Genomic DNA, 12680 nt, shown 5'->3' with positions numbered 1-12680 from the left:
ATTTCTATTTGTATGAGTTTCCAGTGACAGAAATTTTGATCATGAGATGAACTGTTTCTGGCAGCTGTTTGCTTGATAGAGTCATTTCCGTCTTTCCAGTTGTAGAAAAACTGTCTCATGCTCAAGGCCTCCACTCACCATACAGAAAATACATCCCCTCTACTTCCTTATCACCCTACTTATTTTTTTCAGAGTATATGAAAAAAATACATAATTATTTCATTTGTTCACTTACCTTTCTTTTTTCTTTTCTTTTCTTCTTCTTCTTTTCCTTTTCCTTTTTTTCCTTTTTTCTTTTTTTTTTTTCTTGACAGAGTCTTGCTCTGTCATCCAGGTTGGAGTGCAGTGGTGCAATCTTGGCTCACTGCAACCTCTGCCTCCTCAGTTCAAATGATTCTCATGCCTTAGCCTCCCAAGTAGTTGGCATTACAGACACACACCATGCCTGGCTAATTTTTTGTATATTTAGTAGAGATGAGGTTTCACCATGTTGGCCAGGCTGCTGTCAAACTCCTGGCCTCAAGTGATCCACCTGCCTCGGCCTCCCAAAGTGCTGGGGTTACAGGGGTAAGCCACAGCACCTGTCTGTTCAGTTACCTTTCTAGTGTCTATTTCCCCCAAAGAGAATGCAAATTTCCTGAAAACTAATATTATTTCTGTAGCATTTCCACGGACTGTCTTCCTTTTTATCTTCACAGCCCTTATTATCTTCTAACCTACTTGACCATTTACTTATTTCTTCTGTTTATTATTAGTTATCTATTTTTCTTCATTAGAGAGTAAATTCCATGAGGACAGGACCCTTGTTTTTCTTTTTGTAGATATCCTAAGTACCTAGAGCTGAGTTTGGCAGATGACCAAAAGCCAAAAATATTTTTTTGTGAGTAGTGAAGAATTAGTACTTACTACATCCTAGCCACCGTGCTACGTGTTTACTGTGAATCAACACCTTTAGCCGCATTTTAGGATTTTGGGAAAGGAGGGACAAAGATAATAAGGAATCTGGCCAAGTTCCCAACTAAGAAGTGGTAGAGCTAGGATTGGAAGCTAAGCAGTCGGGCTCTGGAGCTGAGGCTCTAAGTCACCGCATTATTTTGCTGCATTTTCACTACATAAGAAAAGGTGAAAATACTGGAGATATTTCCAACACACCCTCTCTTCTATAGGAAGAGAGGAAAGGGCAGGATTTCACATTAAACTTAGTGAATATTTAAGTCAGGCTAAGTCTTATCCTAACTATAGAATGAAACCATTTTTGTCTGTTGGTGAATTGATTTTACACCTCAATGAACAGGTAAGAGGGTTTATCTTTGTGAAGTAGAAGTCTTCTCATCCCCTTAAGAGGCTACCCGCTTCTGCATATAAAGTTAAACTATATGAGTTTGTCTCCAAAAATTATAATAACTGGATTACCTCCTTGATCCCTTAAAAATGAAGTGTCTGATAAAAAAGAGAATTAAATTTAAATGTGTCTTATAAAAGAACATTATTTAATCAAAAGAAAGATAATTGTTCTTCTATTCTTACTCTCCTTAAATATAAGATGTTTTCATTGGTTCTGAACAATATAGCCAAAATCACAGAATTAGAAATTTATTGTATTTGACCTTATTCTAAAATGTTTATTTTTTAAAACCTCACAATAAATTTAAAAATATTAAAATATAAATACTTTGGAGGTGATTATTCAATCAGTCTAGCAAGTTATTTGACAATCATTCTCTGAATGTATTATTTTTCATTTCTAGATAATTCTAAGGCACTGATAGCATTTCTGGCATTTCTGATTATTGTGACATCAATAGCTCTGCTTGTTGTTCTCTATAAAATCTATGATCTACATAAGAAAAGATCCTGGTAAGAGTCGATTATACATTTTTAAATAATAATGGTAGTAGTAATGGTGCAAATGCATATCCATATGGCAGTGTTGGAACCGGTTAAATGAAATACGTGAACTAGAGAGAAGACAGCATACAGCCCACTTCATGACACAACTTTTAATCAAAAACTTTTAGTATGGTTTTATTGGTTTCAATTAAACATTAATATTATTTTCTAAATTTACTAGTAATGTTGTGGACTTGTTTAATAATAACCAGTGAAAGAATGTGTGTTTTTTAGTACAAAGTGGGTCAGAGAGATCTAGGAGTGACAAAAGCAAAAGAAAGGAGGGAGATGTCTGGGGAAGTTAATGTGTTTCTTTGGCCAGAAACAACCACATCTTGTGAAAAACAGAAGATTTAAAATAAAATCATGTAGCTACTTATGTGAGTTTAGCAGACAAGTCTTGGTTGTTTTTTTCCTCCCTCACCCTCCTCTCTCCTCTCTGACTCTGCTTTCTCCCATCCTTCTGTCTTCCCTCTGCTCAAGGCTCTTCCTGCCTTCCCTGCTTTCCTCTTCTCCTTTCCTCTCTTCCCCTTTTCTTATCCCTGACTTCCTTCCTTTCTTCCTTCAATATATTCATTAAATATAAGTTAAATGCCAACTGAATTCTGTGCTTCTTGAGAATATAGAAACTTATTTTTCCTATTTTCACAGCAATTTAGATGAACAACAGGAGCTTGTGGAAAGGGGTAAGTATGCATCTTTTTTGCTGATGAATATTCCTTCCCCTGCATTTGAATCCATTCATTTTATTTATTTATTTATATTTATTTTAAGACAGAGTCTCATTCTGTCGCCCAGGCTGAAGTGCGGTGGTGCAATCTCTGCTTACTGCAGCCTCCGCCTCCCAGATCAAGCAATTCTTATGGGCCTCAGCTTCCCAAGTATCTGGGATTACAGACTCACACCACCAGGCCCGGCTAATTTTTGTATTTTTAGTAGAGATGGGATATCACCATGTTGCCCAAGCTGGTCTCGAACTCCTGGCCTCAAGTAATCCACCCACCTTGCCTCCCAAAGTGCTGGGATTACAGGCGTGAACCTCTGCGCCCGGCCCCATTCATTTTAAATAAGAATTGGGCATTTTTAACTTCTCTTGGACTTCTGTTGATACAGTGATAAAACTTAAATTCCTTCACTCAGCACCTGTGAAGTTCCCAGTGTACGCCAAGCATTGTGCCAGGTACTGAGAGGACTACAGTGACAGGCACAGACTCTGCCCTTAAAGGGTTTAGAATCTAATAGAAGAAAGCAGATATATCAACAAATACAACAGTAATTTGATACATGCCCTAGTAGTTGAATGTGTATGGTTCTATAGATACATAGAAGATAGAAAACCGTGTGCGAGGGCAGAAATCTGGTCTGTTAAGATTGTGGGGAACAAATGGACCAACAAATGAGGGAGCGGTGGAGGGAAGGGTGGATGGAAGTCACAGAGATGGGGAGATGGGATGTCTCCTCAAGTCCCCGCCAGGGTGGAATGGTGGCTGTTCCCACTAAAGAAACATTTATGGATTGGACAAAGAATGGCAATTTGACTTAGGAGAAGAAAACAAATTTGTTTATCTTTTTTTTTCAACATTTATATTATTTAATTTTTTAAAAATGTGATTTCTGATCCAATAAAAGGGGACAAAGTTACAGAAATTGAACCTTTGTTTACAATAGAGAAATTTACTTGCTTTCTCATGCTTAAGACAGGAATAATTTCAGAACTCTTTTGTCTGTGTTAATCTGTGTTGGAAGTGTTTCCCTCTAATAGCAGGTACCAAGTCTCTATGCAGAAACTTTAGGGCTGAATCTTTGGAGCTCCTTAAAAGGCTTTATTTTTCTTTGCAGAATGTAACACTATCTGATCCCTTATTACATATTTATTCATTTGGTTGTTGACTATCCTCCCCTAGCTAGAATGTAAGCCTTGTGAAAGCGTGGAGGCTTTTTTTCTTATTCACTGCTTTATGCCCAGTACCAAAGTGAGTACCTAGGATTTGATAAATATTAGTGAATAAATAACACTGACATAGGGTATCCTGAGGATTCATTTTGATAGGCTGAGGGAGGAATGAAGAGTACAATCAGTAATAAACACCTGAGCAGAAAAGGAAAATCCATCTCAAGGAGTTAAGGTGGACTTGGAAAGTGTCAATGAAATATTTTATCTCAAAATTGATACTGATTGCACCTTGGAACGCAGTAGAATTTACTCACTCAGACCCCAAGAAACCCTGAATGTGGCCCTCAGTTCAGAATGAGTGAATACCAGGCATTCCCAACAACCTAAAGAAACAATTGCACATAGCCAGTTTGAGAGCTGTGATTGTATAGAAAGTTTCCATGGGCAATAAGATAAATGGGTCACCCTCATGGATACCTTCTTTCTTTATCTGGTAAATTGGTAAAATTAATATGATTACTGAAAGAAATACTATCAGTAGTACATGGAAGAGTAAGAGAAACATAGTTTTACATATGTGACAGCTTAAATTCTCTTACCTTTCTAAAGCTGTTGGTTTTCAAGTTCCATATGCAATTATAGCTTTTTATGGTTAGTATACCTTTTACTCTTTAGTAAGTTATTTCACAAACATAGTATATAATGTGTTTCATACACTTGAAGCATAACAAATTAATATAACTTGTTTCACTATTTAGTGTAAACAGATGATGAAATTAAGCTGAGTCATGGGTATAAGGGTATTAATTATATTGTCTTATTTCATTTGCATGTTTACAGTATTTCGCAAGTTGAAAATGAAAACAATACAAAGAAAAATAATATTGTATTATAAATAAATAAGTATAGTAATTGCTATAAAATGCATATAATCAAACAAATGTGAATGTCCTTATAATGGTGATGTTTGGTCTGGGATCCCTTCTCTTAAGCATAGAAAATGGGGAAGAACATTCTAGTAGAGGGAACAATATAAAGCCCAGTAGAGATCTGAAGTACAAGATTGAAAAGTCATTGATTTATAGGTAAATGTTTGTATGTGAGTGAGATTTCTCAGGTGAAATGTGTACAAGGAGGAAAGAAGCTAAAGGATTGAGTACACGGTGTAAATTTAATGAAATGTGTATGCCCACCTGAAAGACACATATAACTAGTAGTGAATCTTTAATATGTTTCCAGATGATGAAAAACAACTGATGAATGTGGAGCCAATCCATGCAGATATTTTGTTGGAAACTTATAAGAGGAAGATTGCTGATGAAGGAAGACTTTTTCTGGCTGAATTTCAGGTGTGTGTTGCTTTTGTTATATGATGAGAAATTCGACATCAAGACAATTCCACTTTAAATGTATTTATATTGCCATTTGCCTTTATAATTTATCCCACTTGATATTGCAACATAAGCAAAGTAGATATTATTAGCAGATATCTATGAACCAGAAGAGAGACTCATAGAGGTTGATGAGATTATAGTGTGGAGCTAGTAAATATTTTAATGTAATGCTTTATTGTATTATGAAGTTGTGTCAGAAAATGTATTTGGCTGATTTTGTAGTTGTACTCTAGATACTCATCCAAGTATCTGTTTTTAAATGAATTTGATAGTGACACAACAACTAATCCTAAATTTGTCTCCACTCAAGAATTTGTTCTGAAAGTTATCAATCATTAATTTGTAAGAAAAAAGTTTTTTTAACATAATTCCTGATCTTAATTTCGATTACTCTAAGCAAACTTTTTTATCAATATGAAGAAAATATTTTACAGGATATCTCGTTTACTCAAAACGATCATTGGTAAGGGAAAAATTGTTTTTCCTGAATCTGCTGTGATCCAAGAAATCATTGTTTCTTTCAGAGCATCCCACGAGTGTTCAGCAAGTTTCCTATAAAGGAAGCTCGAAAGCCCTTTAACCAGAATAAAAACCGTTATGTTGACATTCTTCCTTGTGAGTATTTATTGAGTGTTGAATTCCCATATATTTAGGCTACTTGATTATTCACTATTTCACTTGTTTATTTTTATTTTCCTTAAACAGATGATTATAACCGTGTTGAACTCTCTGAGATAAATGGAGATGCAGGGTCAAACTACATAAATGCCAGCTATATTGATGTGAGTAAAAATTTGCATTTTTCTTATACCTGTATATTTCATTCAGCTCCTTGTTTGTTTTGGTAAAATTTTAGAAATATTGTTAAAAATATTTTGAAATGAGCCCATATGTCACTGATATAAACAAAAAATTATCAATGTTTGCAAGGATAGTTGTTTATTATGTGACTATTGGTATTAGGTATAACATAGAATTTTCCTCTACAAACAAAATTATATTAAGAATTAATTTAATATACTCTGGTGCCTATTTTGTGCTAGATATTAGACTAAATAATCTATGCATGTATTTCTGACAAGAAGCCCACATTTGCCTCAGCCATGTGCTGTATAAGTGAGGACTGGGAGGCTCAGTTTAGTTAATTACCTTGTCCTTGTTCACACAATTGGTAAATATTTCAGTTGAAATTCAACCAGAGTCTGACTCCAAAATGTTATGCTTTAATTTCATCACACTAAATTTCAGCATACGTTCCTCATCAACATGATCATCTATCCATTGGATTTATGCAGAAATGTAAATATGTATACATGGTTAATTTATTTAAAATATTTTAAAATTTAATTTAATTTATTATACAAATGTTAAATAATGCATTACACAAGTTAAATAATTTTAAACAGTATAAAAATATATACAGGCTGAAAAAATTATTTTCTTCTCCCCAAATCTGCCATTTTCCCAGTGTCCTCACCTACCAGAAGTAACTATATTTTCTATTCAAATATATATGGTAATTATGGTATCAGGTTACTTATGTTTCCCCAATGGAACTTGGAGCTCCCAGAAAGCATGTGTCTTCTGCTTTTAGATAGGTGATTGACATATTGCAGCTATTCAATAAATACTTATTAAATAAATGAATGTATGTGCAATACTGTGTCATGAGATAGAAGTTTCAGAAAGTTACTTAAATTAATGTTGAATTCTTGTGACCCATGTTTCAAATCTAATCCAATGGCCAAGGTCATCTCTTTCTGAAGAGTTCCTTTCATTGCTGAGGTGAATTTAGGAGTCTGAGATAATTCTGGAAGAAGCCAGTATAATATTTTATCTGCCTCTGTACTCCTTTATCTTGGTAACAGGAGCAGAGAAGGAAGACACTGTAGGTAATGAAATGAAAGTTATTATATCTCTTATCTGAAATGGCAAAGAAGTGTAGGGAATCATCATATTTCAGCAGAAGTTAAGAGGTGAAAATGCACATAAAGTCCGAGAATGATTTGTTGAAAGAAATTGAGTAAAAATCCCAAAAGTAACTACATGGCTGGTGAGCAGGTTTAAATAGTGGTAGATGATCCTATAAGAGTTGGCAGGATATAAAATGTTGAAATGTCTAGTGCACTCTTGTAAATTACCACAGCATCCCAGATGAAGATGAAACCTAGTGTTAAAATTGTTTGAAGTTTACAGCAAAGATACATGAAAGTCATGAATATTCTTTGCAAATGCTAACATGTTTAGCACAGTTAAATGCCTGACCACCAATTAATAAGATCCCCTTAATACTTTGAAACTGCCCAGAGAAATTCACAATCACAAAATGATGGATCTAAAGCAATTCCTCTAACTCACAATTTTTCGTGTTAATGAGTAATTGAATGTTCAGCAAATGACATATCTTTGCATGTGTTTTCCATAGGGTTTCAAAGAACCCAGGAAATACATTGCTGCACAAGGTAATTTCTTTGATAATCCAATATTCTTTTTAAAAAATTTTTTATAGCATTTTAAAGAAAATTTTTCTTAGCGGCTTTTATTTGTTTACCTCCTAGGTCCCAGGGATGAAACTGTTGATGATTTCTGGAGGATGATTTGGGAACAGAAAGCCACAGTTATTGTCATGGTCACTCGATGTGAAGAAGGAAACAGGGTAAGAACCAAGAAGATTCATAGTGTGGGTCTTGGGGTTAGGAAAACAAAGTGTTGAATGGCATTTTGAAAAGCCACATATATCTGTCTGATGACTAAAACAGAGAGTTCCCTATTTTAATCAGTGTTAACATTTAATTTAAAATTTTCATACATGTAGAAAACTGAAACTTTTAAAATACAAATATATGTCTGTATGCATAAAATTTCAATGCTTCTGATTAATTGCTAGACTCTTAACTTGATTCCTGTTCTTTGCAGTATTGTTATAAGTTCAGTAAATTTCACTGTTTTAGCTTCACAAGAACTTAATACTTGAAACAAAACTGACCTTGGGCAGATAGGTGGTGAGTCATGTAATGTGACTTTAGGAATAAAAGCTTCTCTGTCCCCCTGCCTAAAATTAACCACAAGCAATCATACCCTTTTTGCTGACAACTGATTATGTCCTCTCTTAACATGCATCTAAGCCTGGAAAGATCATCCTGCTAAAAGGTATGAAGGAAATTCTTCAGGACACATTAGTGGGAAATAGAATATATTTCAAGCATCACAGCTTAAGGTTTATACGTGCTTAAACTATACAACTGTTTTGAGAATTTCAAATGAGTATAGGTTTTGTTTTCACTCTTTAAAGAAAGTTTGATAAAAATTGGCTTAAATTAAAAATTGAAATACTTAATACTTTTGTAAAATATAGAACAAGTGTGCAGAATACTGGCCATCAATGGAAGAGGGCACTCGGGCTTTTGGAGATGTTGTTGTAAAGATCAACCAGCACAAAAGATGTCCAGATTACATCATTCAGAAATTGAACATTGTAAATGTGAGTTTGCTTTTTACATAATTTTTGTTTTGATACTGTTTTATAAAAATATAATTATGGAATATTAAAAGTGAGAAATTAAAATATATCAGGAAAAATTATTTTTGATAACCTTTAGGATGAAAGCTGTGGTTAGATCAATGACAAAAACCACTAGGGTAAAATTTAAGTCACTGGTCAAGACGTTTTTGTCCAACTCAAATTGAAAGAATTATACTGTATTAATTAATTATCTGTTTCAATTATTAAAAAAAGAGGGAAGGTCCATTAAATGTGTTGAATACATAATCAAATTATTAAAAGAATAAGCAATTTGTCCTTATTGTCAGTGAGTTCCTACTTTTATGAAAAAAATTATATTATTTCCATAAGAGAAATGACAGAATTAGAGAACACTGTAAGAAGTATAAAGTTCTAACTATGCAGCAGAGATAGAACGTTTAGTTCAGAAAATAAGGAGGTCATTGTGGCCTTAGATAATAGTTAAAATGGAGGTCATCACGCATATTATATAACTCCATTTATATGAAAAATCCACAATAGGCAAGCTAATAAAGACAGAAAGTAGATCAGTGGTTGCCTGGAGCTGAGGAGGTCAAACAGAAATGGGGAGTGGCTGCAAATAAGAACAGGCTTTCATTTTGTGATGGCAAAAATGTTCTATAATTAGATATTGGTGATGATTGTACCCTTTAGTGAATGTAATATAAATAGCGAATTGTACATTTTAAACTGGTGAACTTTATGGTATGTAAAATGTATCTTTTATTTCCAACAAATGAATTTTATTTTTAATTTTTTGGGGTACGTGGTAGGTGTGTATATTTATGGGGTAAATGAGATGTTTTGATACAGGCATACAATGCATAACAATCACATCAGGGTAAATGGGGCATCCATCATCCCAAGCATTTATCTTTTCTTTGTGTTACAAAGAACCCAATTATACTCTTTTGGTTATTTTGAAATGTATAATAAATTATTGTTGAATAGTCACCCTGTTGTGTTATCAAATACTAGGTCTTATTGATTTTATCTAACTATATTTTTGTACACATTAACCATCACCATTTCCATCCCTGCCATACCCTTCCAATCCTTTGGTAACCATCATTCTACTCTGTATATCCAAGAGTTCAGTTATTTTAAATTTTAGCTCCCACAAATAAGTAACGACATATGAAGTTTGTATTTCTGTGTCTGGCTTATTTCACTTAACAATAGTCCTCCAGGTCCATCCATGTTGTCGCAGATGACTAGATCTTACCCCTTTTTATGGCTGAATAATACTTCATTGTATATATGTATTATATTTTCTTTATCCATTCATTTGTCAATTGATGCTTAGGTTGTTTCCAAAAGTTGACTACTATGCATAGTGCTCCAATAAACGTGGGAGTGCAGATTATCTCTTCAATCTACAGTTTCCTTTCTTTGGGGTATATACCTAGCAGTGGGATTGCTGGATCACATGGTAGTGCTATTTTTAGTTTTTTTGAGAAACCTCCAAACTGTTCTACACAGTTGTTGTACTAATTTACTTTCTTACCAACATTGTCTGAGGGTTTTCCTTCCTTCACATCCTTGCAAGCGTTCATTCTTGGCTATCTTTTATATATAAGTCATTATAACTGGAGCAAGGTGATAACAATGTAGTTTTGATTTGCATTTCTCTGATAGTAAATAATGTTGACCACCTTTTTATATATCTGTTTACCATTTATATGTCTTCTTTTGAGAAATGTCTATTCAGGTCTTTTGCCTATTTAAAAATCAGATTATTGGATTTTTTATTATAAAGTTCTATAAGCTTCTTATGTATTCTGGATATTAATGCTTTGTCAGATGGATATTTGGCAAATATTTTCCCTCATTCTGTGGCTTGTCTCTTCACTTTGTTGATTGTTTTCTTTGCTATACAGAAGCTTTCTTACTTGATGTAATTCTACTTGTTCACGTTTGCTATGGTTGTCTGTGCTTGTGGGGTATTATTCAATAAAACTTTGCACAAACCAATGTCCTGGAGAGTTTCCCCAACATTTTCTTTTAGTAGTTTCATAGATTAAGGTCTTAGATCTAAATCTAATCCATTTTTTATTTAATGTTTATATACAGCAAGAGATAGGGGTTTAGTTTCATTCTTCCACATATGAATATCCAGTTTTCACAGTACAATATACTGTGGAGACTGTCCTTTCCCCAATGCATATTCTGGGTGCCTTTGTCAAAAATGAGTTCACTGTAGACTTGTTTCATTGCTCTATGTATGTTTTTATGCCAGTACCATGCTGTTCTGGTTACTATAGCTCTGAAGTATAATTTCAAGTCAGGTATTGTGATTCCTCTAGTTTTATTCTTTTCACTTAGGATGGCTTTGGCTATTCTGGGTCTTTTGTGATTTCATATAAATATTAGGATTATTTTTTCTATTTGTAAAGAACATTATTGGTATTTTGATAGAGATTGCATTGAATCTGTAGATAGTTTTGAGTAGTATGGACATTTTAACAGTACTGAGTCTTTCAATTCATGAACATGGAATAGCTTTCCAATTTTTATGTCCTCTTCAATTTCTTGCATCAGTGTTTCATAGTTTTCATTGTAGAGATCTTTCACTTCTTTGGTTAAGTTTATTCCTAGGTATTTATGTTGTTTTTATCTATTGCAAATGAGATTACTTTCTTGATTTCTTTTTCAGATTGTTCAATGTTAGCATACAAAAACACTGTTTGTTTTAATGTTGATTTTATATCTCATGACCTTACTGAATTTGTTCATCAGTTCTAGTAGTTTTTTGGTTGAGTATTTAGGTTTTTCCAAATATAAGATCATATAATGTGCAAACAAGTATAATTTGACTTCTTCCTTTCCAATTTGGATGCCTTGTGTTTCTTTTTCTTGTCTGATGGCTCTAGCTTGGACTTCCAGTTGAACAACAGTTGTGAAAGTGGGCATCCTTGTCTTTATCCAGATCTTAGAAGAAAGGCTTTCAGTTTTTTCTCATTTAGTGTGATGCTAGCTGTGGGTATGACATATATGACTTTTATTCTCTTGAGTTATATTCCTTTGTTACCCTGTTTTTTGAGGTTTTTTATTATGAAGAGATGTTGAATTTTATGAAATAATTTTTCAGCATCAATTGAAATGATCATATGTCTTTTGTCCTTCATTCTGTTGATATAATGTATCACAATAATTGATTTGTGTATGTTGAACCATCCTTGCATCCCTTGGATAAATGCCACTTGATCAGGATGAATGATCTTTTTAATGTGTTGTTGAATTCAGTTTGCTAGTATTTTGTTGAGGATTTTTGTATCAGTATTCATCATGGATATTGACCGGTAGTTTTCTTTTTTTGATGTGTCTTTGTCTGGTTTTGGTATCAGAGTAATACTGGCCTTGTAGAAGTTGTTTGGAAGAATTCCCTTCTCTTCCACTTTTTGGAAGAATTTTGAGCAGAATTGGTATTAGATCTTCTTTAAATGTTTGGTAAAATACAGTAATGAAGCCATTAGGTCCTGAGCTTTTCTTTGCTGGGAAAATTTTCATGACAACCTCCATCTCATTACTTGTTGTCTGTTCAGGTTTTGGGTACCAAAAATAATGGCAACAACAACTTTTCAAGACACAGAGAGCAAAATAACACATGAATTGAAACAAGAAAATGATAAAATCTGGAGGAATGAAGTTAAAATGTAGCATTTTCATTATATTACACTTTGCTTGTTAGTTTGTTTACACAATCTCTGTTGTCTTCAGTGTAAAATAATGCATTATAAGATATGATAACCCCAAATCCAAAAGCATACAGCAGATACATAAAAATAAAAAGCAATAAATTAAAACAGACCACCAGAGAAAATCACCTTCACTTAAAGGAAGACAGGAAGAAAAGAAAAAAGGAAGAGGAGGCCACAAAACAACCATAAAAGATACAACAAAATGGCAGGAGTAAGTCTTTATTTATCAATAATAACATTGAATACCAGTGGACTAAACTCTCTAAACAAAATACATA

General features: G+C 33.6%; 1 protein-coding gene across 1 annotated transcript in view; it reads left to right on the top strand.

The window, feature by feature from the left end:
* Nucleotides 1-12680, top strand: part of PTPRC (protein tyrosine phosphatase receptor type C) — a 118659-nt gene that overhangs the window by 87972 nt on the left and 18007 nt on the right. The window contains exons 17-24 of the mRNA XM_030818694.1: nt 1749-1857; nt 2542-2576; nt 5024-5133; nt 5703-5793; nt 5884-5960; nt 7604-7640; nt 7737-7834; nt 8534-8659. Coding sequence (XP_030674554.1) covers nt 1749-1857; nt 2542-2576; nt 5024-5133; nt 5703-5793; nt 5884-5960; nt 7604-7640; nt 7737-7834; nt 8534-8659 — 683 coding nt within the window. The remainder of the gene's footprint in view (nt 1-1748; nt 1858-2541; nt 2577-5023; nt 5134-5702; nt 5794-5883; nt 5961-7603; nt 7641-7736; nt 7835-8533; nt 8660-12680) is intronic.

Source organism: Nomascus leucogenys, chromosome 9 (genome assembly GCF_006542625.1).
Source record: "Nomascus leucogenys isolate Asia chromosome 9, Asia_NLE_v1, whole genome shotgun sequence".
Taxonomy (NCBI): domain Eukaryota; kingdom Metazoa; phylum Chordata; class Mammalia; order Primates; family Hylobatidae; genus Nomascus; species Nomascus leucogenys.
This window is presented reverse-complemented; position numbering and strand designations above follow the sequence as displayed.